Below are 25,124 nucleotides of genomic sequence, written 5' to 3' on the forward strand. Positions count from 1 at the left end.
TCGGGCTGCCACTTTCTTGAAAGTGTTTAATCTTAATTATCAAGGAAAACATTGTAAAATAACAGTGTTTCTCTGCTATACTTTTAGTACCCTGACTTAATTAAAGGTGTTTGCTCGTAATAAATTAGGAAGAATCTGTAAAATAACACATTTTCTCTGCTAAACTGTTGGGGCTGTCACTTTATTAAAGGTGTTTGATTGTATTAATTGAGGGAAAATCTGTAAAATAACAGTGTTTCTCTGCAAACCCTTTAATGGAAATATCTGTAAATATAGTGTTTTTGCACTTTATTTGAATTAGGATGTTTTACTTTAATTTTACGGTTTTTGTTTGGCAGCCGTAGCTGCCAGTAATTTACCGTTTTTTTACAGTTTTTTTTTTAACAGTGTGTGTTTAATGTTCATTTTTATAATATTAGTTCTGCACCATTTTTTCTCATCATTTAGCGTATAAAAACACATAGGCCTACGTTTAAGTGTCACGCTTTATTTAGATTTCACTATAAATAAATCGGAATAAAATGTACAACTGAATAAAACAGCAGCAAACCCGTACAGTAACATTAGTCCTAAAATGGGCACGCCTAAAGTCTTGAGTACAGCCCTCACGTGGTAGTGTAGTCTTAATTAGCATCCAATTAAGTCATTTTCCAAAACCCCTCCCCCATCCAATCTAATCAATATGCTTCCTATATACCCTCTGGTATAAGAGTAATCTTAGACATTTCTTGCAGAACATACATTTCTGTCTATATCTCTATTTTTCTATTCAATTAATACATATAGTGACTGACTTATCTAAAATTTCAGTGGGCAAAAGCAACCACATTAAAAACAAAACACTGATATGGAAACTAATAACATACAGCTGTTCGCCTGTCAGTACACAGTACACTTGGTGAGAAGCGGCAATATGCAGTACAGCCAAGCGTCCAGCAGAGAGCAGCACCACTCCGCACACCCTCTCTGAGCTGCAGACGTCTCTGGTCCGATGTTGAGCCCATTCTCCAGTACTTATAGCAAGTCGTATAACTCAGAAACCCAGAACACATGTTCAAAACTCGCACACATGTTGATATATCCAACACTTCAATGAATAACTATAGAGGAGGTGATGTCATAGGGGGTTGTCTAGCCATGTCAGGGTCTCTTGAGGTGGACTCCTCAGGAGGAAGCTATTGATCTGTGTTCCACCCTCACACGCCCATATTTTAATTGTGTGTATGCATGTCTGTTGAGAAATTGATGCATGCAAGCCAGTACTTGTGATCTCTTTTCACTTACAGTGCTGATTACGAGAAGGGAATGGAATGCTGGAACATTCCTTGGGATGCGTAGGAGTGTGTGTGTGTGTGTGTGTGCAGGTCTGTTGAAAACTCCAAGGTCCATTTGACTGTGTGTTTGCAGGGCGGTTTGGACCTCTGGCAGTGGAACATTTCACTGTGTCTGTTTTGGCAGGAGAGTGGAACGTGTGAAAGTGTTCTCTCTGAGGACGGAAAGATTATGTTCTGTATACGGCTGTCTCAGGATTTAAGGTTGGAGAACAGGTCTCTTTGCCTTCACCCCTCCCTTAACCATCTCATACGCGATACTCTGTTTTGATATCTGTCTGGCTGCACTCGTTCATCCCTGTCGTTTTCTGTCTCTCTTAGTTTCTGATTTTTTGTGCATGTCTTTCCCTGTCTCTCTCTCTCTCCCTCTCTCTCTCTCTCTCTCTCTCTCTCTCTCTCTCTCTCTCTCTCTCTCTCTCTCTCTCTCTCTCCCCCCCCCCTCTCTCTCGCGCGAGCTTTGCTTGTCCCTTTCTCTCTCTCTCTATTTGTCCCTGTTGTTCTCTCTCTTTCTCCAGGTGTCGCTTCCTCAGGTGGAACATCAAACCTCTGTGGACTCCCTCATTACAGAGGCTGCTTGGAGACTGATGGCTTTGCCCTGTCATCCTGGGGGGACCCTTTTGAGGGGGACACAAGGACCCTTCCATCCACTCACACGAGGTAATTACAGACACTGCAGCCGCCACAAACACAGGGACCTGGCCTGTAAGATCCGCCAAATGACTGGAGCTGGAAGCCAACTCTGTCAACACTGCCAGACAGAAGATCAATACAAGCCTACAATAGGTAACAAACCAGTCAAAACACACTGAAGCAGAGTCAAGTGAGCCAAGTACAAGATAATTCTGACCGCTTTGACCTATTTTATCCCAAAGTCTCTCTGACGGCAAGATATCCTATATTTCGAGTGTCTTCGAAGTCAAGTGAGTGGAAGAGGAGGCCATGCCAGAAGCCGTGTGTGGAGCCAAGCGACCTGCTCTGAGAGAGAGAGCAAAAACAGCCTCGAAGGCTGCCAAAAACCAATGTGAAAACCGGAGAGATCGTGTCTGCAGCCGACGCCCGGCGGGGCTGCATAGAGCAAACAGCCAGTCATGGGACCGCGAGGACCCTCGCCAGCTGGCTCAGGGTAAAACATCTTTGATGTTACGCACCGGGGAGATGTCCAGAGCTAATGAGGAGTAGCATACACACGTAAACTGGAGAACGTAAATCAAACATGCTTATTATTATGATACATTTTAAGCATGGTCTTACTTTCTTTCCTTTAAACCATACTTTTGTAGGCTATGTCACAACAACAAAAAAGTGTGTGGGCACTGGAAATTGAATAACGGTCGACAACAAAGTAAATGGGTCGTCTCACCACCGGTCTGCAGGTGTTAAGGTGTTAAACCGATGGCGTTAGGACCACGGGGACGCAAAAGGAGACGTGCATAAAAGAGTACCACTCTCCAAGAAAGAGACAGAAGAAATGTAGAACTTTGACCTGCACGCAGTGAGCGGCGTCGATCTCCTGATGTTCAAAGGTGTAGCTATGCGAAAACCTGAGGTGTAGAATTCTGAATATCTCGACTTCGAATTCCGGTCTGATCACACGAAGTGCAACATGGGCAAGAGAATCAACTAATAAATCACTGAAATCCTTTTAGACAGTCGGACTCAGTATGAGTATTTGGAGCAGACCCAGACCTAGCCGTCGGCAGATGTTATGTCTCTGGTTGCTGCTTCTTGCCCTTGCACTTGCTGTCCTGGGACTCACTGACCTCGTATTTCAAGAGGACATTCAAAAAACGTTGAAGTTGCCCCGCCGTCCCATGCAAAGTCTTTCGGCAGGTCCTCCGGATTTGGAGGTAATTGTGGACTCTCGGGACCGGGCACGACACCAACATATTGTTGGTCTCTCCCCTCTCAACTCTCTACAAGAAGACCAGCTTCTTATGGTAGTGTCAACCCAAAGAGAAAACTCAGCTTTATTGCCGAGGAAAGAAAATTACAGGGTGGTTCTGCCGGGCTCAAAGAAAGATTCTCCGGACACTGTATTGCCATCGCCTGGGGACATGGAGAAACCAGTGGAGATACAGTTCGGTAGTCTCGAGAAAGAAATGGAACGGTCCGCTCTGCAGAAATACGGCTTCAATGAGGTGGTTAGCGAGCGCATCCCACTGCACCGCCATCTGCCAGAGATGCGCAACCCTGCGTAAGTGGCCTGCGCAATGCCCCAGTTGTACATGTGAAAATGACAAATATTTTTAGTTAAGGCTCGCATATAAGTTTTCCCTTCCTACATCCCAATTCAAATGACAGGTGTGTTACTGAGCGCTACAGTGATGCTCTGCCAACTGCAAGCGTGGTCATCTGTTTCCATGACGAGGCTTGGTCCACGCTGTTGCGCACTGTGCACAGCGTGCTTGACACTGCGTCGAAGAAACACCTGCGCGAGGTTCTGTTGGTGGATGACTTTAGTCAGCAAGGTAAGAATGGAAAAGGCCAGTCTCTTTACAATTACTTTTGTTTTATTTTCTCAATTTTCTCTTAATTTTTTTCTCTCTCTCTCTTTTGTCCTCTATGTGGTTGCCAGGTTACCTGAAGAGCGTGCTCAGTGAGTATGTGTCCCACCTGGAAAGTGTGCGCTTGATTCGCAGCATGCGGCGCCTCGGTGTGGCGGGATGCCGAACTTTAGGTGCCGCTAGGGCTTTGGGGGAGGTACTGGTCTTCATGGACTCCCACTGCGAGTGTAGCAGAGGCTGGCTGGAGCCACTGTTGGAAAGACTGGCAGAAGACAGGTATACATATGTCTCTTTCTACTCTCTGTCTTTCTCTCTGTCTTTCTCACTGTCTTTCTCTCTGTCTTTCTCTTTTCTCTCTCTCTCTCTCTCTCTCTCTCTCTCTCTCTCTCTCTCTCTCTCTGTCTCTCTCTCTCTTTCTCTCTCTCTCTCTCTCTCTCTCTCTCTCTCTCTCTCTCTCTCTCTCTCACACACACACACACACACACACACACACACACACCCACACACATAAGCACACACAAACACTTTCACACAGACTTTAAACTTTACCAACCAAAATATTTCTTACCTCCAGGACTATAAGTGTATGTATGTCTGTGTAAATGAATAACGTTGATGAATGTTCGAACACTCAAAATGAGTGAAGAAACAATCATTGTCTTTCCTTGAATATAGGACTCGAGTTGTATCCCCAATCATGGATGTAATAAACTGGCAGACCTTTGAATACAACGCCACCCAGTGGCCAATGAGGGGAGTGTTTGACTGGAAACTGGACTTCCACTGGGAGCACAACAGAAAACCAGAACGAGGACAGCAGGACTCAGCCGAGGAGTCACCTATCCAGCCTGTCAGGTAGTTCAACATTCCTACTGAGGAAAAGGAACCACTTGGCTCTATTGAGATGCAGCCCCATTTGACCTAGACTACTGGCCTGTCTTTGTTTTCCCCTGTCTACTCTTTTTGATAGGAGTCCTGTGCTCGGGGGCGGAGTCCTGACTATTGACAGACACTTTTTCCAGAGTGTGGAAGGCTATGACCCGGGCATGCTGCTGTGGGGGGCAGAACAAATTGAACTGTCAATAAGGGTAAAAGAATGATGGCATTAGCTTCTGGTTGTACTATTCGTTGTTGTGTATAGGGGGACAGATGGCTGAGCGGTTAGGGAGTCGGGCTATTAATCAGAAGGTTGTTGGTTCGATTCCTGGCCGTGCAAAATGACGTTGTGTCCCTGAGCAAGGCACTTCACCCTACTTGCCTCGGGGGAATACCACTGTTACTTTACTGTAAGTCACTCTGGATAAGAGCGTCTGCTAAATGAAATGTAATGTATAGATACTTTAGATTTCTCATACAAATAATATACAGTTTTCATGTCATATTTTCCTTTCAAGTCCCTCAAAGGCTAATGCTGTTAGCGGCCCACGGAATTATGTGTTTCCGAGTTGTTTTTCTCTGTGATCATTTTTGGGGGCCTTTGTTAATGGAATTTTCCTCTGTTATTTGAATGGAATATTGCTGTGGAAAGTTGATGAAGAATGCCAAGTCTTGACAAGAAAAAATACTGGGGTGGAAGGATAACCTTTATTAACATGTGCAGATGTGTGTAGAATATAAGTGTGTGTGTGTGTGTGTGTTGACACTGCCTGCAGGTGTGGTCATGTGGGGGGTCCATGGAGGTGGTTCCGTGTTCTCGTGTGGCCCACCTGGAGCGCCATCACCTGCCCTACCCATTCCCTGACCAGGACATCCTCCAGAGAAACAAAGTCCGCATCGCTGACACCTGGCTGGACGCGTACAGGAAGATCTACTACAAGAGAGACACTCTGGCACACTTCATCAGGCAGGTGCGTGTGAGTTGACGTGTGTTTGTGCAATTTTGTTCCTACTATTTCTTTGTGTGAGTGTGTGTGTGTGTGTGTGTAAGCATGAGTCTGTATTTTTTGTGTGTGTGTGAATACTTTAAAATGTTGTGTTTCTGTGTCATTTTGTCTCTATTGTTTACAGTCTGAGAGTCCTAACATCACAGAGCGTGTGAGACTGAAAAAGAGACTGGGCTGTCAGAACTTCCACTGGTTCCTGAGTAACGTCTTCCCAGAGCTATATGTACCCCAGGATAGACCTGGACTTTCAGGAGAGGTGAGACTCAACATACACACACTCACTCATATTCACAGCATGTTCATTATGCACCTTGTCATCAACACACTTGAATTCTGTGTTGAGTGTGCCGCACATGTGGTTTCTCTAACCTATGTCCATGTGTTTTTAGCTGTACAATGTGGGTACTGGCTATTGTGCAGATTACCCTCAAAGGCAGGGTCCACAAGGTGGCGCTATGGGCATAGCACCTTGCAGTGGCAATGGCAACCAGGTAATCAAGACAACAATCAACAATTTAACAATAAAGCACCAGACATATTGAACACACTTTTGTTGCTAAAGTTAGCTACAAAGCATAGAGCAGCTTTTATTTTTTATTTTTTTATTATTATTATTTTTTATAAATAAAAGCATCTAAGTTTGTAGCCTGAAACAAGGACTTAACAGTATGTTCTCCATAGTAACACTTAATAATTACCATTACCAGGTTTTTCATAACATGTCACGTTTACTGTAAATATTATAACCCCCCCCCCCCCCCCCCCCTTCAGCACTGCGAGCTTAACCCTGTGGGTGAGGTGCGTTGGGGTCCTGCAGGGGCTCTGTGTTTCAACACCCTGAGACAGTGGGTGATCCTCACCCCATGCCCTGCCCACAAGCTGTCTATCAAACCACAGTGGAAGATGATCAAGGTCAGTAGAAGGCCAGAAGTCATGTTTTGATTTCAATGTACAATACCCTGTCAACAATGCTATACCTGTATACACCTGTCAGGATTTGGTTATTTGTAGAGATCCAAAATCTATGATCATATCTAGGCAGTTTAATAACAATGTACAGGTAATTTGTATCAAGTATTAAAGTATTCAAGGCTTGTGCTAATGTTGGATGTGTTTCTGTTTCCCAGCTGAGTGGGCAGTTGGTTCACCTGCCCACACAGCTCTGTCTTCAGGCAGTGAAGGAGGGAGGGGTTTCACAGGGTACCCTGGCCGAGAATGGCCTGTTTCTTCGCCCATGCGCCCATCACCCACGACAACAATGGCACTTTGAACAACTGGTAGCCCCAAAAGCTGCCTGAGCCTCGGATAGGGATTCTAGTGGCATTAGAAAACTGTTGGATACATTTCTAGTCAACACAGAACTAACATAGAAGTTAATAGGACCAATATTATGAAATGTAGTGAAGCAAAATGTGATAAATAAATGTTGTGGCTCTTGTGACATGCAGTAATATAAGTTGTTTTTGTTATCATTTCTCATCACCTGTAGTTTATATGTTGTATATTATATGCTATTCTAATAAATTTGTATCCTGTTTTAAGGATTACACATTCAAAAGTATTCACTCAGAATAAAAGGCAATATAATTTTCAAGTATACATTTTACTTTCTGTATCAAACAGCACAACGTAACCTACAAATTGCGCAACAGCACAATGTGCATTCTCGCATTCTGCGCAACGGGGAAGATTTGGACTCAGTCTTGATGTTAGTGTCAACCACTTCCGGGTCAGATATTAGGAAGGTTGTCAGGTTAACGTGCAGTGAAGAAAAATCGAATGAATTTCACGATCTTCTAAACGTAAGAACGTATTTGATATGAGTATTGTTTGACCATGATATCCTAGAAGATACATACATTATTAATAAGTCAATCCGATACCATTTAGCTTGTTAGAATTATCTGTCGCTAATAAATCAGTCAGTGTGGCTATTCTGGCTAATCATCTCAGTGTCTCTCTCTCAGTTCAAGTGAAGCTGTTTTGAAGCCGGTTTCTTTCTCCCTGAAGTGACAACTTGTTGGTTTAGCCTCTGAGATGAGAGTCCCTTGTATATTAAAAACAGCTGCTCGAAGCTTCATACTGCCGGCAGCGTCAGGTAGCGTGCACCAGACCCGGGTATTGTGCCCCTGCCTAATCACAAGGTGAGTACGATCTAGAATATGCCTCGTGGTTCGCGACCACCTAGGCTCATTGTTTGGGGACTGCTAAGAGAGTAACGACTATCCATTTGACACGTCTCCTAATCATTTGTAACTCATAGATAGTAAGTAGTTAGCTGTACCGAAACTACTTGCGTGATATAGAAGTGGAGTATGATTTACTTAAAGTTTGGACCTAACTGACAAAAAGGTAAAAGTCCAGTTGCTGTGTGCATTGTTTACAACACACAGAAGGGTATGTCTCTTAAAAAATAGAAAGTGTGTTTGAGTTGTGTGTAATTTAATTTCCTAAATGTTGTTTTTCTCAGAAAAATGGCTTCCAGAAGGCAAACAGATCATATAGAGAGAACAGCCAGCAATTACAGACAAAATGTGAGTGGTTAAAGCTTAAGATTGTACTACAAAATCTCCTGTCTATAAAAAAGACATTCTTGGGCAGTGTTGCTTGTCTTGTATATCCTCTTGATAATAGACTGTCAGCCTTGTGTGTGTGTGTGTGTGTGTGTGTCTTTCTCCAGACACTGTATACTGCTCAAGTGTGTGGCATCGTGAACGAGTCGGAGACAGTTAAACGACTGAGACTAGCGGTCCCCCCAGACTTTAGCTTCAAGGCAGGACAATGGTGAGTAAGCAAGAGTGTTTTAAGGAACATTGGAATGGAGGTTACCGGAACATTGAAGGTTACAGAGCCAGAACGACATGCTGTAATCGCTCAACTTCTTACACAATTCTTTCATAAACAATGTAATGCCTGGAGCCCACAGAAGAGGGCAGTGTAGTCCTGAAGTTGTTTCAGTGGTTTCCTAATTTCTCCTCTCTAAACAACACCTAGGTTGTTGTTGTTCTTATAAGAGACTTGAGTTCTCAATCAACTTACCGGATAGCATACAGGTAAATAAATGACACATTACAGACTGATTCAATAGCAGCTTTTAGGTCGAGTGACACTCAGATTCAGGTGAGAACAATATCATCTGGGACACCACCTGAGGGGTGCTTGATTTGACTTTCAGGGACACAGGTATGAAACACCAGCCTATGGAGTCAACCTGGTTCGAGCTGTTGAAATCTGTTGAAACCGAATGCACCCCAGGTATTTCCTATTCGTTTCGGGCTCAGGTTTACATCTGGGGCGGAAAAACACAAATCTGTGAGTGCGTCAGTGCTTAATTCATGGGATGTATAGTGCAGTGAAAGCTCCTTTCAGCACTGTACCAACGCCATACTGTAGGTGGGCGTTTGAGTTTTATAGAAACAGTGAGTTGCCCCTGGGCATCTAATTATGAATGGAAATAGATGGAAATGTATGAGTTCATACACCTCCGGACTGTGCTAGCGATATGGCTGTTGGTACGGACAGGGAGATGAAGATGGGAGGTTACTCTGGTTGGTGGGAGGGGAGGAAGATAAGGTGTGTGAGAGAGAGAGAGAGAGATGCACACACTGTCTGCATTCAGGTGTCTGCCGCTGCTAAATATAAGCCATTATGCCTCAGAGGGCTGTACGCTGTACTTCTGTATCAAGCATAACAATGAAGTATTCTCACTCAAACATTATGCATGTCAAATGATGCAGCTCACCAAAGAGCTCCCTTTCTCTGTTGTGTGTTAGCTTAACAGCAGTTATTTAGGTATGAAATCAAAATAATTTCCATGAACTGTGGAATCTTCACCTCACAGTCAACACGCTATAACTGACTAGCAGAGTGGTGTGTTCTTATATACAGCTGGTTTGCTAGTGTATGGAATGTTCCTGTGTTTCTGGCCTGGTTCTGATGGACTCTGGTCTTGTGCAGGGTGGACTTCTTTATCCCCGGGATGGAGAAGGTGGGGGGGTTCTCCATTTGTTCCAGTCCAGGCTTGCTACGGAGGGAGGGGGTCATTGAGCTCGCTGTCAAGTATGCCAAACACCCTCCAGCACACTGGATCCACACACAGGTGAGTGGGTTTGTCGGCGTGTCCGCGCTGTCTTAATGTTGGTGTGAAAGAGAGAAAGGGTAGGCGTTTACCAGCCTCTCCTTGTGTATGCTAGCCCGTATGCTAGTCTGTCTGTCTCATTGTGTCTGTTTCTTTGTCTGTGCTCGGTGTGTGTGTCAGATGACCTCGCCTCGAGCCTTATGAAAAGCTGTTGTGGATGTGGAGACGTAATCTGTGTGTGACTGTGGACACAGAGTTATCTAATATGTGAGAGGAGACATTTAAGTGGATAGAGTCTCTGAGCTCTGGGATCGTTTGATGAGCCTTTTGTTTGATAACTCTCCTCAGCGCTAACGCCTTGTAAGAGTGTGGGGACTGCGATAACACAGTGCGCGCGCTTACATATGTGCGTTTGGAAGATTTTGCCTTGGTTGTCTTCAAAAGAACCCCCTACCACTTCTGCAATCTCTTTCTCCCGTCAAACAGCGTGTGAGTGTGTGGATTTGAACGTGTGTGTGTGTGTGTGTGTGTAACTTTCTCAGTTCTTTGTTATGTCTCTTGGGGTTAGTTTATTCAGAAGCTAAACTGATGTTGTTTACAAGGCTTTTTTAGCTGCCGTGGGAACAGTGTAGAGTGGAGATATGCTATCTGAGTTATTCAGTACAATATTTTCTCTTATTATTTTTTGGTCCAACCCTTTCCTATCTACCACTCTTCTTTCTCTCCTCCCTTCTCTCTCCCGCTCTTATTCTCTCTCTCAGTGTACGGTGGACTCCCACGTGGCCATGAGGGTGGGTGGTGACTTCTACTTTGACCCCTTGCCCTCTGACCCCTGCGTTGACTTGCTGCTGGTGGCAGGCGGTGTGGGCATTAACCCTTTATACTCCATCCTGCTGCATGCCGCTGACCTGCTGCGACTCAACCACCCACATCCTGGTAGGGGATACCAGATAGGCTCCACCCACCTCTGCTACAGTGCCAAGAACACACAAGAGCTGCTCTTCAAGGTGTGTGTGTGTATGTTTGTATTTTAGAGAGAATCCAATTTAGGCATTTGCGTATGAGCTGAATAGTATATCTCATGCCCCCCCTTTCTGCACTGTTTTCAGAACACCATCGTGGACGTTTGTCAGGAGTTTCCCGAGAAGGTCTCCTGCAACTTCCACGTCACTGAGCAGACAGGCCAGGACGACCAGCAGACAGGCCAGGTCGACCAGAAACTGCAGGCCTACATGCAAAGTGAGTACCACAACACCAAACTACAACCACAAGTAGAAAGAAACATTTGTTTGAAAATTATTATTAACAACATTTTGTTTATATTATATATGTTATATTTGTTTTATTGACCCCCCCCCCAGGTGGGCGTATCTCAGAGGAGGAGCTGCGTCAGCATGTGAACCCACAGAGCACACTGTGTTTCCTGTGCGGCCCCCCACCCATGATTGAGAGCATCTCTCAGACCTTGCTGGAGCTGGGCCTGCCCAGCAACAGGATTCTGTTTGAAAAGTGGTGGTAGAACCAGAATCTGGCCGTGCCTAATCCCCTCAACCTCAACACATTACTGCCCTGGGTTACAATGAAGGGGGGCTGGAGGACATTCTCAACACAAGCCTCTCTCTAACTTACTGGAAGTATCTGGTCCTGGTATGATCAAGGGGTGGAGCGATAATAATAATAATTTATAATAATGTAAACTAGGCAGTATTCTGTGCTGTATGCAAGGAAAACCTCATCTACCTTTCTAGCTCAGTGCCCCGGGAGGGGGGGGGGGGTCTGTTACTTTTGACCACAGTTTGACCTCTGAACTAAACGGGTAACTGACCTGGCTGGACCACAACAAACCCAAGTGCTTCTAACATACACCTGGTTCAGGTGGTATATTTTACTCGACTGTGAATATCAGGGCCTTGTTGAGGACAATATGATATTACAAACATGGTGTAACATTTTTACTCCTCTGCAACGGGTAATTTAGTGAATATAGTATAAAATGTTAATTAAATTAAATATTGTACATTCATGTATATTAATTTGAGTATTATAAGATATTTATTTTCTGTTGGTAAAGATTTTAAGGAAAATGTTTGTTGGGTGAGTTATTTTCAAATTTTCCTCCTGTTTGTTTGGAAACATCACACCTGTGAATGAGAATCTCACATTTACATTACATTTAGTCCTTTAGCAGACGCTCTTATCCATAGCGACTTACAGTAAGTACAGGGACATTCCCCCCGAAGCAAGTAGGGTGAAGTGCCTTGCCCAAGGACACAACGTCATTTTGCACGGCTGGGAATCGAACTGGCAACCTTCAGATTACTAGCCCGACTCCCTCACCGCTCAGCCGTCTGACTCCCCATCTCACCTCCCATAGGCTGACAGAATGTCTGCTCTTCATCTCTCTTCCCCTCATTTACACACAGAAGTACCCACTCATACATGGATGTCCTAACACCCACATCCTCCTGAAATCATACACACTCACAGGTGCACACACGCTCACACACACACTCACAGACACACTGTTGAAATGGGATGTCAAACTGGGGCAGAGGGGGTTTCCCATGGTGCACTGTAATGGAACCACTAGGTGGTCTCTGATTGGATGGAATCGTTGTGCATCTCATGAGGTTGTCACAACCGTCCCTTTTCCGTTGCTCAGTGGGGGTTGTCATGGAGAGATTTAACATTGGGTTGTTTTGGTGTGCCTCTGCCAGTATTATGAATACAAAAAGTAATTCATATTCTAAGTCATTTCGTTTTTTATTTCTTCTGCTTGTCTATGTATCTTAACCACATCACTCACACAGTACACACATTATCCAGGTACATTTAAACAACTGATTCCAGTTCATACACACAATGAGCACCACCACCTCAAGCATATTCCTTGGGTTCAATGTAAGTACAAAATACATTTCCTATGTTATGTTGGTTTTCCCGTGGGAGTTAAGCCCAAGCCCCTTTACAGACAGCTGTTCAATAGATACTGCATGTGTGTTCCAGAATGATCCAGATAACATAGCCATAAAAACCTTTTCTGGCTCAAAATGGAAAAACCCGAATACACACACCGGTGACCCGATTCACAAGGCCTATAAGCTAAAGCACATGGCAGCAATGCAGTTCAAGAAGTGATGAGTTTACAGTCTCATGTACGTTGATTAAAGCAAGCTATTATACGTTTGCAAGGCGATTCAAAAGTCTCATTTGCAAGAGTTAATATCCGCATGTCTACTCAAAGAAAACAAAGGCTTTTCGATAAACATAGCATTCTATGGAATGTTTGCTGTATTCACACATCGGTTTGGTTCATGTTCCCCGTTTTGAGTTCAGTAAGTCAACACACCAGAGGACAGAGCTCTCTCTCTCAGCTGCCGGCTCATCGTCACCTCTGCTCTCATGCCCTCTTCAACTCCAAACTCTTCTCTTTTATGTTCATCTGTCCATCTCACCGACTTCTGCTTTGCCAATGAGATTCTGACAACCTCTATCTTCTCTTCCTGGTATGTGTCAGTCGCCCAACCCTCAATTTTGAGTGACATGTCCTTTTTAGAGTCGACTTCTTTCTCCTTACCATCGCCATCTCTCTGAGGGCACTCTCCTTTCTCTTCCTTTCTGTTTTTGCGGTTCTTCTGTGTCTCCCATTCTTCCTCCTCCTCTTTCCTGTTCTCCCCTACTCTATCCATTCCTCTCTCCATCTCCGGGGACGCATTCTCCCTCTCCTCTTTCTTCTCATGTGTTTCTCTGGCTCTACTTTTCTTCGCCTTGTTCCGACCCCTGAGGTTCAGTTTCTAGAATATAAGAGACAAATTTAAGCCGTGTTTCTTTCTTTTCCCCTTCCTTTCTCTTGTTCTCTACATCTCTCTTTCTCTCCAGGCACCTGCCACAACACTAGAAAGTCTATCACGCTGACGTCTTTCCTGGACAGTTGGAAGTAGGACAAATACAAGAAAAAGAACGTTTAGATCATAATTAGAACTCGCCTCCTGTTTTTACCTACATTTGCTGCATCTCCTATATTTAGAAGCATGACATTTTCATGACACCACCTGTGACACAGCACCATGTAGCCTGAAGACTAAAGCGGTGTAATGAGTGACAGAAATGCAGAGGAAAGAGAACAAAAAAGTACCTTGAAGTCTTTTCTTTTGCGTTGCAGAGTGGGTCTCTGTAGAAAGAGGATTTGTTTGGTGGACAAACTCCCGTCACTGAGGAGAAACAACATAGTGGCTGACACAATGACAGGTTTGATAGGACTCATGTATTCTAGGTATCGACTTTTGGCGTTGTGTGATGTAAAGGCTTAACACCGCTTCAGGACTCTACCTGTTAGTCCTGATGATGGGGGTGGGCAGGACACACATCAGCCTCCAGCCAAAGGGAGCCAGGGACTGGAGCAAGGGGATGTAGTCTGTCCTAACTACCACACCCTGGACAAGACAGAGATATGGCATCACACACACATGATCACACGTGTGTGCACACATAAACATGCGGTGCACACAAACACATGCACACATGCACACTCACGTCAACAATAGTCCACTGCTCGACCACGATGGCGTCATAGGAGACGGGGGAGGTCTCTTCTGAGGAGGTCTGGAAGATGAACACACTGTCCACGGATGAGACCCCATTCTCTGGAGGAGGGATGGAGGGAGAGAGAGAGAGAGAGAGAGAGAGAGAGAGAGAGAGAGAGAGAGAGAGAGAAGAATGAAAGAAAGAAGGAGAAAGAGAGTGCACATTTCTCTCACAATTGATCCTTTTCCTTCTTGACTATGCATATTGGCTTCAATTTTCCATGGATGACAAAACATTTATAAGCCTCAGATTTGCGGACGCCATCTTGAACACCTTTACCAACTCTGTGAAGTTACATATACCATTGCCGTCTCCGAGGTGAAAAAAGCCGTCGATAAGGCGAGCTCCGCTGATGAAATGCTGAGTCATGTGATCCAGCCAGTGGGCGTCGACCGCCGTCACTAGCCCCGCCTCTCTCTGGACTCGCAGGGGAACTCGAAGCGAGTAGAACCTCAGTGAACTGCACAGCTCGCCCACATGGTTGTAAAGAGCAAACAGCTGCATTCCTTCCACAAGAACAAACATATGGATAAGCGCAGATGCACACACCCCCACAAAAACTCAGGTCACATTCTCCGATTCTTGAAATATGAGCGGCAGAAGACTGGGGGCGTACTCGTCTGTGCAGGCGGTGACGTCTTCTTCTCTCTCTCCGAGCTCCTGACCCGGACGTGGTTGTTGTTGCGGGTCATCACCCTGCTGCTCCTCTGCAGTTCCTCCAGGTGGCTGGCGACCAGGATGAGTCCTGCATTACAGTCTAAACATTCACATCCGGGTCAAATTCCGGGCATTTCAATAAAGAACCAGGAATGATACAACCATGATGAATAATTTGTTCAAGAAGTTCAGTCAAATCTTTGTCCTAAATAAGTATTTAAAAAAACGATATCGCTAAATTATGGGATTCATAAATACCTCCTTCTCCATGGCGAGCGCTCCCCTCAGAGCCTTCCTGATGGGGTGGTGTTTCAGACCGAGGTTCTGTTTTGTGGTCCTGGTCTGGTTCTGGGGACCCGACACTGTCATCTTCCTTGAGGCCTTGATACGTTCTCCCTGCTTTTCTGTTCTGCACGTCTGACCTTGGACTCTGGCTCTCTGAGCCCTTGCTCTGCATGTCTGGGTCCTGATCTGGTCCCACAAGCCTCTGTGTCGACTCTGCCACTACTGGGTGGTAGTCTGGTCCTGTCCCGACCATACATTCTGTTTTCCTGTCTTCGTTTGTTTTTTCCAGGTATGGGATTTCTGTTGTATGGTCGCCCTGTACATTTTCAGAGGGTTCCCTTGTCTTGGAGTTGTCTGTACTATGGGCTGGTCTGTGATTCTGGACCTGTGGTTCCATCTCCGCGTGGCTGTGTTCTTGAGAAACGTCTGTCGATTCATCTAATTCCTTTAGGCAATAGTTTGAAAGGTTCTTTAATGCCTTGACGGAACCGTGTTTCGATTCTCTGCCCGTCAGTTCTTCTGGGTTGGGTTCTAATGGAACCCGAGCAAAGGAACTGCCGTTGGAGTTTAAGGTGTCTTGGTCAGGGGATTTCTGTTCAACGTGGTTGTGGTCCAGAGAGTGGGGCTCTGAGAGGTTATGTTGTGGTTCTTTGTGTTCTGTGGGGCTGGCCCCTGTACTGGTGGGGTGTCTGTGGATGGGGGAGGGGCTGGAGTGGAGGGAGGACAGCTCCCCAGAGTCCCAGTGTCCCTGGAAACACGGCCCTCCTCCAGGCTGCTGGAGGAACCCCACAAACAGCACACCCTGCTCCGACACATCCTGGACCTGAACAGGAAACACACATGCACCCACATATGCACACACACGCACACACTGTTATTGTCCGGCACTGAATAAAATCTCGCATTTGTGCAAATAATAATATACAACCTCTCAAGATTAGGTCAAAACACATACACACACATCCCTGGCATTCAATGAAAACTAGCTTACACACAGCCATGTAGACACACACACAGAGCCACATAGACACACACACAAAGCCTCATAGAAACACACACACAGCCATGTAGACACACACACAAAGCCTCATTTACACACAAACAAAACCCAGAGAACACTGGCTCGATACCCCGCAAAATAACAGCCAAACTAATCATTGGAAGATCAAATATTCAAATAACAAAAGGACCTCATTATTCAGTGTGAGTGTGTGTGTTAATGTGTATGCGTGTGTTTGTGTGTGTATGTGTGTATGTGTGCATGCCTGAGTCTACCTCCCTCCCACTGCGCTTTCCTGGTTAATTGTCAGTTGATATTTAAGCTGACAGTTTTAGATGGGCTTGTCACACCCAAATCAGAACGCTAACTACCACAGAACAATAATGAGACACATCTTTCCCTATTAATGTCTGCCAATGACACTCCAGCAACCCACACGCACAAAAACAATCTTTTCCTTTTCGATGGGGTTTTCACCCCCATGTGGAGGATGAAACGTTTGGGGGGTTTCAGACGTTCAGGGGAGGCAGACATAGGCCGACGCTGACCACCTCTCTAGTCAGATAGTGCCCCTTCACTCTGTCCTTTCACACAGCTACACTGGGCTCTTATCACCTGCTCTTTGGCAGCTATCTGATTGGCTATTCATGTCGCACTGCCGGGCCATATCACATTATACTCAGCCCCGTGCATTTCCATCCAATCATGTTCCTCTTTTGTCTGCTGGCTTCACACTGGCTTGCTGGGGTTAGGGGGAATTCATAGAAGAGAGAGGTAAGAGCTAGGTCTGCAGTTGATTGGATGATGACGTCAAGGATGACCTGTATCATTGTAGAGAAAACGAAATTGTGTTGTATTCTCTTTAGAATCTCTCTAGTTCTATGTATGCAGGTAGCTAGAGCTCAAATGTTTATTGAGTTTGAGTGTTTGTGTGTTGGTGTGTTTGTGTGTGTGTGTTTGTGTGTGGACGCTGTGAGGAGATGACCTTCTTCACGTAGTTCTGGATCACTTCCGGGTCGGGGTCTTGGAGACCCGCCACACACACCTCCGTTTCCAAGCGACGCTCGGACCAGGTCAGCTGACTCCTCTCCTGGCTGGGTGAGAGACTGACCAATGAGAGAAGAAGACAAACAAGGCGACAATCACAAACATCATTGTTTAAACTTCACATCTCCTCATATACGCTCGTGTGAGATAAAGGAGCAGTGCATAAACTACAGGTTAGCATATCTGGATTCACATTAAACCATTGTAGTAGGCCATGCGTTAGTGGATACTCAAATGAAAACCTCTGCCAGTTACAGACAAGGGATCAGTCAAGCTCGACATGGTTTAATGTTTTGATGAAAGAGGGGGCTGGTGATGATGGAGAGATAAAAGGTTGAGAGGGAGAACAGGAGGGTGGAGAGGACAATGGCTACGACAGAGAGATGAAAGTTGAGAGGGAGTGAAGGAGATCTGAGGCCGAGAGGGGAGGGTGATGAGAGAAATAAAAGGAGGGAGGAGAGAGAGAAGAGGACAAAAGGAAGAGGGATGGAATGAGGAAGGGATGGAGGGATTGCTTCCTTTACTCAGCGTACTCTTCCCCCTCCGGCGAGTGCTGATGATGCAATCAGCCGTCGCTACGGTGACAGGTGCCAGGAAGCAGCAGGACCACTTGGCAAGATGGGCATCAAAGGAGCAGCCCACAGTGCGTGTGCAAGTGTGTGAGTGTGTGAGAATATGTGTGTGATGCTGTGCGTCACGTGAGTGTAAATGCGTACTATTTTTTGTCAATGTGTGAACATATGTTTTTATGTGTGCCTTTTGAAGTAACAAGATACTAAAGAAGGGTCTCTCTGAACCAACCATGGTGGAAAAGAGATAAGATTTTCTACAGCTTGGTGGATAACAACACAATTCAACTCAAGAATAGACCAGCAGAGCCTCAGATATTAGTTTTTCTACTCAGTCAAAATGGAACCTGTAGCAAAGCATGGATCAGTAAGAATAATAAGCTCTAGGATTCAGGTAAACAGGACATAATTGAGAAGTGTTTGTGTAGTTTTGTGTTTCATGTGTGTGTGTAATGTTGTGTAATGTGTGTGTGTATGTAGTAGTAGTGGTAGTGGTACTGTACATTACAGTACATTTTACTCATTTAGCAGATGCTTTTATGCAAAGTGATGTACAAATAGTGCATATTGAAAGTACAAGCAACCACATATCAGCTAACTCACTACTGTAGTAGTGTTGTTTCTGTGTCATACCTGTGGGTCTCCCGGATGAGCACAGCTCTGTGGAGCTGTCGTTGGATTCGAGAGTGGCGTGGGCCACAGGGGTGGACAAAAGGGTGGAGTGCCACCAGGATGAAGCCCTGAGCGTACAGCTCCCGAACCTGCACCGGCAGCTCTCGCACGGACGACAGACACAGGACCGAGGACACAGGCACCTCTGGGGGGGAAGGGGTTACAAAACAGTGTTCAAAAGTAGTGACATCACCAAAAGGATTCTTGTGGAGAAAGGTGCACAGGAATCCGTATGTTGGTGGGTAAAAGACAAATAGACTGAAGGTGTACATGAGTGTGTTTGAAACGCTGTTTGAAAAGCATGGCGACAATTGAATCGAGAGAAGATGGGTTGGCTAAACCAAAGAGATGGCTTGTTTACATATTATCATTCAAATTGAATACTTCCACATGGCGTCTTTGCACTAAATTTGCTGCTGATTAAACCGTAACTCATAGCCCCAAACCACAGCCAAACACTCTGTCTCGCTTTTGTTTAGCACACACACACACACATAACCACCCCAACCACACTCAGGCATACTGCATGCACACCCACAAAAGTACACATCTTCTCTCCCAGAGGAAGTGCGGTATACAAAAGAATGGTGCATGTGTGAGAGTGTGTGTGTGTGCATTACACAAGGAGACAGGGAAAGACACAAAGAGCTCCCCCCTCCATAATGGGTGAGCACGGCAAGATTGTCATGTTCATTCTATTAACCCTCTAACAGTGACAGCTACTGTAGCTAATACTAGCAAGGAGCCCTTTTCTCATTTGAGATCTAATGGAGAAAAGCCCATTTAATAAAAGGGGTGAAAGCTCATATCACACGATAGCTAATTGTGATGGTAATTTCTCAGGGAATATGCAGGTTTTGTGTGTATTACTGTAGCACCCAAATGGAAACGGCATTAAGGTATTAGTGTGTTTTTTCCTGGATGTGGGCGAGTGAGCAAACAAACACTGTTGTGTGTTGTATAGGCGTCGGGACAGTGTGCGTGTGTGTGTGTGTGATATAGACGAGATAGGGAGAGAGAAAGAAAGAGAAAGAGAGAGCGCATGCTTGTCTCTGTCAGTCTTTCCTATTTCCCATTTCATCTCATTTGCATTGGTGTGGAGAAGAGAAAATAACCTGAATAAATTAACCGAGACGCAGAGAAAGAGAGAGAGAGAGTGAGAGAGAGAAAGAAAGATGCGTTCCCAAATCATCATCTGGCCTGTTCGCACCCTTACTAACACGCACACACACACACACACCTACACACACTAATTTACATTCTCACATACACTAAACACCCCATTTAACACATGCACTATCTCCGTCCACACAGCAAGATGAAGCTTTTAGATGAAGATGAACTTGTCATGGACTCTTCTGAACCTCAAGAGCTCTTCAAGATCTTGCACACACTCCTCGATCCTAGACCATGATCTACAGGCACTTAATACAGCAGCTGGAAGTGGAAGATACAGTGCTACCATGTCATTGTAAACAGTCATTAGGAGTCATTAGCCTAGCACTCGTAGTGCATTTACCAACAAGACATGCTCAACATATTAAGCTAATTCACCCCTGTAGGGGAGGTTGGGAAGGAGGAGGGGGGTAGTCAGTTTATTTATATGTTTACAGCGGCGGGTTTAAGAGGTCCATCATTCTGGTCTAGCATGGGAACAGCCCCGGGCAGAGATCGCTCTGGAATTTTACCACATGCCGTTATTGTCTGTTACTGGGCATTAATAGAGGGATGGAAGAATGGAGGGATGGAAGGATGGAGGGATGGATAGATAGAGGGATGGAAGGATGGAGAGATGATGACTGTTCAGCTGTTCATCACAGCTTAGCCATTTCCTTTTGGTCCAAATGCTTTAGCTGGATGAAGACTGGGATGTATGCCAGCAGTTTAGAACTTTCCGGAGGTCTTGAATCACATCCATAAACTCCTTATGCTCCTGAACCCTGACCGCTGACAGTCTGTCAGACAGAGTGGGATGGATAGTACGTGTGTGTGTTTGTGTGTATGTGTGTATGTCTGTAAGTACATTGTGCCTGTGTGCATCCATGGCTGTGTGTGTGTGTGTGTATAATAAAAAGCTAGGTGATGAGGATTATTACTGACTCACTCCTACCCTGAGGCTTATCCCCTGCTTGCTGGAAGTTCACATTTATTCAAATAGGCTTTTAATGACTAGCAGAGTTTAGTAGGAATGTGTGCCAAAAAGAGACTATGAAATAATAAACTTGTTAGGTTTCAGAGCTCCCAACTGCCAAAGAATGAAGCCTGTGGGTAAAACACCATTTTGACTGTTGGAGCTGTGAAGGTTTTGGGAGATGTGTGTGTCCTACATCCACACCTAGGTCCACCTTGACTTGAGAGACGGTGAGATCACATGGAAGCAAACATACCTCCACCTGAACACCAATCAGTCTCTTGATCAACCTTCATCTAATTGGCCTGGCTTAGGGTGTAGCGTGTCTGAAAGAACCGACATAACCTGGACCCGATAAACCTCACTGACTAAGTCCAAGGACACCAAGACACACATTTAGCAGATGTTTAGTTTCATTGAAGTGAGAGCACAGTCTGAAAACCTTTCAGACAGGGAAAAGCTTACTCTTAGTACTGTATATCAATCTTACAGTCAGAGAAGACGACCAGTCCATCGAACCTTTCACTAAGAAATATTCTACCAGCGGCTAAACATCACACACTCTGATGGATGGATACACCACACACTCTCCTAGCGGAATACATCATGTGTTCGGATGGCTAGGTAAATACATTGCGTATGCGATAAATACATCATGTTTGAGTCAGCTGAATAGATCATATGCCTTGGCAAAAACACACACGCACGCTTACACACAGAAAGAGAGTAGAGCGGCATGTGTGAAAATGAACACATGCATACAATCATATGGCTGCTCAAATACAGTGGTACACACACACACACACACACCACCATCCGAGATTGAGGTGTGTAACCTGTAATGAGATGAGTGCATCTCTCTCTCCAGGATGTCGAAAGTCATCAGCTAACTCCAGGGCCAGGATGTGACACCTCGGGAGAGGAGCTTTAGTCACAGTGTTCACACCTGACTTTTTTCACCCATCCCCTCTCCTCCCCTCTCCTCCTCTGGTCCTCTTCTCTTTTTCTCACACCTCCTAACCACGGCCTTTCTCTTTCTCACCTACCTCCCTTTGGTTCCTCTTTCTCTTTCTCACTTTCTATATACTGTGTCTGTTTATATATCGTTTTCTTTGTTGGCTCCTTTCCACGGACATTTGTCTTCTCACTCCATCTTTATCTACCTCACACAGGGAGGACGATGTTATCATCATAACTTCCCACCTTCACTCACATACATTTGATTCTTCCAGAAGGATTTCTGAGATGTCAAGGCAATATAACACCACTCCAAAAGGGGGATCTATTTCAAAGCAACCCGGCTCTGTTTCCACAGATAGGGAGATTATGTGTCAAAGTAACCATGCCCTGCTAACACAGAAGTATTGCTGCTGACAACTCTCCCAAGGTGAAAGGTGGATATTTCAAACCCCTTGCATCAATATATCTCTGCATCAGTTAATATTAGTTTGTCGCACAGATAGAGAAGAAAAGATGAGCTTCTTTAGAGACAGCTCGTAGCTGCTCCATGACATTATTAGCATAATAGATTGCGACAAACTCCAGTCAACTCAAACCGTCTATTCCTAGTTATTTTTTTATGTCTTCATCAGTTTGTGTCTGTCTGCATCTCAACTCTATCAATTAATATTAATGAACCCCAGGACCTGTCTCTGCATGTACAAAGTTTGAATCATAAACAACTATAATACAATCCGGTTGTATACTGTTTCTTCATATAGGAGCCAGCAAGGGTACATATTTGTCTTTGGTGTGTGAGTCATCTAATCACACAAGGATATTAAATTAAATATTATTAATGGAAACCAAATTCAATTAAACCATGAATTTGACCATGGGTTCTCCTGAATGTCACCAGTGAAGCCAGTGATTCCTCTACACATTACTGACAGTCTCTGACTGTCGTTCTCTTGATCTCCGTTTTGGCAACTCTCTCACACATACACACATATATAAGAACATCGATAGGCAAACAGTGTATGTGCTAAATCAATCCTATTGCTAAGCCTACTGCTCTCTCAATCTGCACAAACAATCATATAATCCCTCTGGAACACGCACACAATCACACACACACCCACAGTACCATGAACCCATACCACATCCTGATATACTTACTTAAACATACCCATGTATGAACACCAGCTTCCTCTTACATGTTCTAGTGTTAGGGAGCTCAGCTGGCACAGGTGACTTTACCAAATAAACAACCTTCATGTCTGTCTGTCTGTCTGTCTGTCTGTCTGTAAGGAAGATAACATCACAGGAAACGAAAAGTATGCGCGTGCATGTGAGTGGCACAGTACATCACGTTGGCGCGAGCAACCCCGTGTGCGTGTGAGACGCTCCACGGAGGTTCTTATCTATCCCATAATACGATTATCTGCTAATCCATTGCCATTGTCCAGTTGGTCACCATCGCCTCTTCTGCTGTGTTTGGTTGCCAGATCTGTCTCAGATTCATCCAGCTCTGTGGTCCTCAGCATGCCAAACATAACAATACCACCAGACTTGGCTGAAGCAGAGGTAGAATGGCAACCACCCTGGCTGTTATGGTGAGGGGGTCCATCTGCCACACGGCCATATTGGAAATTCAAGTCAACTGTCTGTAAATTGAGTTCCTGCACCTGCCTCAATGCAGTAGGATGAGGAGAGCGGCTGCTTTGCAGTTCTCTCTCTCGTCCCCCTCTTTCCGTCTCGTTCTTTCTCACTTGTCTCACTCTCATTTCACAAGCCGCCCTGTCACAATAGAGGAATTAGTATATTTAGACACAACGTGACTCAAGAGGATTCTCATCAAACATTCCCAAAAACGGTGCGCAAAAAACACACATACACTACAAACACACCCACACACACACATTCCCTAAACAAATTTGGAAACCTCAGCTACAGGACTCTCTCTGCCTCATTATGAGAAGGAAGAGGGAGTAGAAAGAACTCCCTGCAGAGCGGAAAACGGAAACCATGGACATTTTACAACGCTTCCACAAACGCAACCATGCAGAAGCTATCGGTTGTTGGTGACTTTGCCCGTTTGTCTCTCCTACCTTCCTTCCCCAACAGGAAGTCTAGGAAGTGGTAGGTGTAGGCCACGCCCACTTTGGTCTCCACCTGGGGCCGTCGGAGAGTGGAGTATATCTTGCCAGGACTCCTCTCCTCCGCCCTCCGCAGCTTAGGCAGTCTGCAGCCCATCACCCCAACTGAGACAGAGACAGAGTGGCAGAGGGAGGGAGAAGGAGAGAGAGAGAAGGGCAGAAAAAGTCAGAGAGTAAGTGAGAGAAAGAGTGACAGATGGAGTGAGGGAAAAGAAAGAGAGACAAAGAGAAAGACACAGAGTGAGAGAGAGAGAGAGAGAGACAGAGAGAGAGAGAGAGAGAGAAAGAGAGAGAGAGAGAGAAAGAGAGAGAGGGGGGGGAGGGAGAATTAAGGGTGATAAAAAGGCAAGGAATATTTAGAGGAAGGGGATTAGGAAAAATGCAGGAGATATATGGAAATATGGAAAAGTTGCAAAGAAATGAGGAGGAGATAAAAATGAGAAAAGAGAACAAAACAAAGAGTAAAAATGATGCATTTCAGTTTCTAAATGTACACAACATTGTGTCATAGCATTGCACGGGTTAAAACACTAAATCCAACCCTTGAAGTATGATCTTGTGAACAATAGGGAATAATGTGTCACACACACACACAGCAATATGAATCTGTCAAGCATTACCCGCAAAGTCGGTTTGGATACGGGCATTCAGTGATCAAATAGGGGTGATTGGGAGAGACATGTTTGATCAGAATGAATTAAAGCATGAATGAGACTCCGATTTCCAGCCCTGTCAACCATAACGGCATTCGATTTGACAGAGGGGAAGAACCGAAGGGAATAGAGGGGAGGGATGAGAGGAGAAAGGAGGAGAGGAGAAAGGAGGAGAGGAGAGGGAGGAGAATAGAAGGAGGAGAGGAGAAAGGAGAAAGGAGGAGAGGAGAGGGAGGAGAAGAGAAGGAGGAGAGGAGAAAGGAGGAGAGGGAAGAAACAGGAAGGAGAAGAGAGGACAGGGGAAGAGATGAAAAGAGAGGAGAAAGGAGAAAGGGGAGAGGAGAGGAAGAACAAAAGGTGACCAGAAAGGAGAGAAGAAGAACAGAGAGGGTGGCCAGAGAGAGGAGGAAGATGGGAGGAAAGCCAGTCGCTCTTGATTAGCTGGGCGGGGCGGAGCGTCGTCAGGCTAATCAGATGTGACAGCATGGCTACCCTCATACCGTCTCTGTGGTTACGGTTAATATCTCAGTCAACCACGGCTGGTTAGAGACACACGGAGCCAACATGGCAAAGTGTGTGTTTGTGTGTGCGTCTGTGTGTGTGTAACAGCAAAAAGGTCTATATCTGTATCT

At 45.1% G+C, this 25,124-nt stretch overlaps 3 protein-coding genes across 4 annotated transcripts; 2 read left to right on the plus strand and 1 right to left on the minus strand.

The window, feature by feature from the left end:
- Nucleotides 1-1,941: 1,941 nt before the first annotated feature.
- LOC136962292 (polypeptide N-acetylgalactosaminyltransferase 15-like) lies at nt 1,942-7,262 on the plus strand. Its single transcript, XM_067256020.1, has 12 exons — nt 1,942-2,114; nt 2,204-2,454; nt 2,612-3,525; nt 3,633-3,799; nt 3,907-4,111; nt 4,511-4,690; nt 4,806-4,923; nt 5,488-5,682; nt 5,843-5,974; nt 6,108-6,209; nt 6,490-6,630; nt 6,846-7,262. The coding sequence occupies exons 3-12, from the start codon at nt 2,993-2,995 to the stop codon at nt 7,014-7,016; spliced, it is 1,944 nt and encodes a 647-aa protein (XP_067112121.1). The 5' UTR covers nt 1,942-2,114; nt 2,204-2,454; nt 2,612-2,992; the 3' UTR covers nt 7,017-7,262.
- Nucleotides 7,263-7,462: 200 nt separating this feature from the next.
- On the plus strand, nt 7,463-11,557 carry oxnad1 (oxidoreductase NAD-binding domain containing 1). Of its 2 annotated transcripts, XM_067256019.1 has the most exons (8): nt 7,463-7,520; nt 7,686-7,862; nt 8,189-8,252; nt 8,399-8,502; nt 9,676-9,817; nt 10,558-10,803; nt 10,906-11,035; nt 11,158-11,557. In XM_067256019.1, exons 2-8 carry the CDS (start codon nt 7,756-7,758, stop codon nt 11,313-11,315), a joined length of 951 nt encoding a protein of 316 aa, XP_067112120.1. In that variant the 5' UTR covers nt 7,463-7,520; nt 7,686-7,755; the 3' UTR covers nt 11,316-11,557. The 2 variants fall into 2 exon arrangements, with proteins under 2 accessions (XP_067112120.1, XP_067112119.1); XM_067256018.1 differs by having other exon boundaries at nt 7,473-7,862.
- Nucleotides 11,558-12,588: 1,031 nt separating this feature from the next.
- On the minus strand, nt 12,589-23,936 carry rftn1a (raftlin, lipid raft linker 1a). Its single transcript, XM_067256304.1, has 10 exons — nt 23,792-23,936; nt 18,572-18,755; nt 17,308-17,416; nt 15,296-16,145; nt 14,997-15,125; nt 14,683-14,886; nt 14,330-14,439; nt 14,126-14,229; nt 13,932-14,007; nt 12,589-13,590 (listed from the first exon to the last, which is right to left on the minus strand). The coding sequence occupies exons 1-10, from the start codon at nt 23,934-23,936 to the stop codon at nt 13,129-13,131; spliced, it is 2,373 nt and encodes a 790-aa protein (XP_067112405.1). The 3' UTR covers nt 12,589-13,128.
- Between the last annotated feature and the right edge of the window lie 1,188 nt (nt 23,937-25,124).

Source organism: Osmerus mordax, chromosome 18 (assembly GCF_038355195.1).
Source record: "Osmerus mordax isolate fOsmMor3 chromosome 18, fOsmMor3.pri, whole genome shotgun sequence".
NCBI classification, from domain to species: Eukaryota; Metazoa; Chordata; class Actinopteri; order Osmeriformes; family Osmeridae; genus Osmerus; species Osmerus mordax.

Coding starts and splice junctions, on each gene's coding strand:
- LOC136962292 (XM_067256020.1), top strand. CDS start 2,993: ATGAGTATTTGGAGCAGACCCAGACCTAGCCGTCGGCAGATGTTATGT. Junction 3,526..3,632: donor CCAGAGATGCGCAACCCTGC/GTAAGTGGCCTG, acceptor TTCAAATGACAG/GTGTGTTACTGAGCGCTACA. Junction 4,112..4,510: donor GAAAGACTGGCAGAAGACAG/GTATACATATGT, acceptor CCTTGAATATAG/GACTCGAGTTGTATCCCCAA.
- oxnad1 (XM_067256019.1), top strand. CDS start 7,756: ATGAGAGTCCCTTGTATATTAAAAACAGCTGCTCGAAGCTTCATACTG. Junction 7,863..8,188: donor TGCCCCTGCCTAATCACAAG/GTGAGTACGATC, acceptor TGTTTTTCTCAG/AAAAATGGCTTCCAGAAGGC. Junction 9,818..10,557: donor CACACTGGATCCACACACAG/GTGAGTGGGTTT, acceptor TCTCTCTCTCAG/TGTACGGTGGACTCCCACGT.
- rftn1a (XM_067256304.1), bottom strand. CDS start 23,936: ATGGGCTGCAGACTGCCTAAGCTGCGGAGGGCGGAGGAGAGGAGTCCT. Junction 14,887..14,996: donor GTCACCGCCTGCACAGACGA/GTACGCCCCCAG, acceptor TTCTTGTGGAAG/GAATGCAGCTGTTTGCTCTT. Junction 14,008..14,125: donor CCCATCATCAGGACTAACAG/GTAGAGTCCTGA, acceptor GTTTCTCCTCAG/TGACGGGAGTTTGTCCACCA.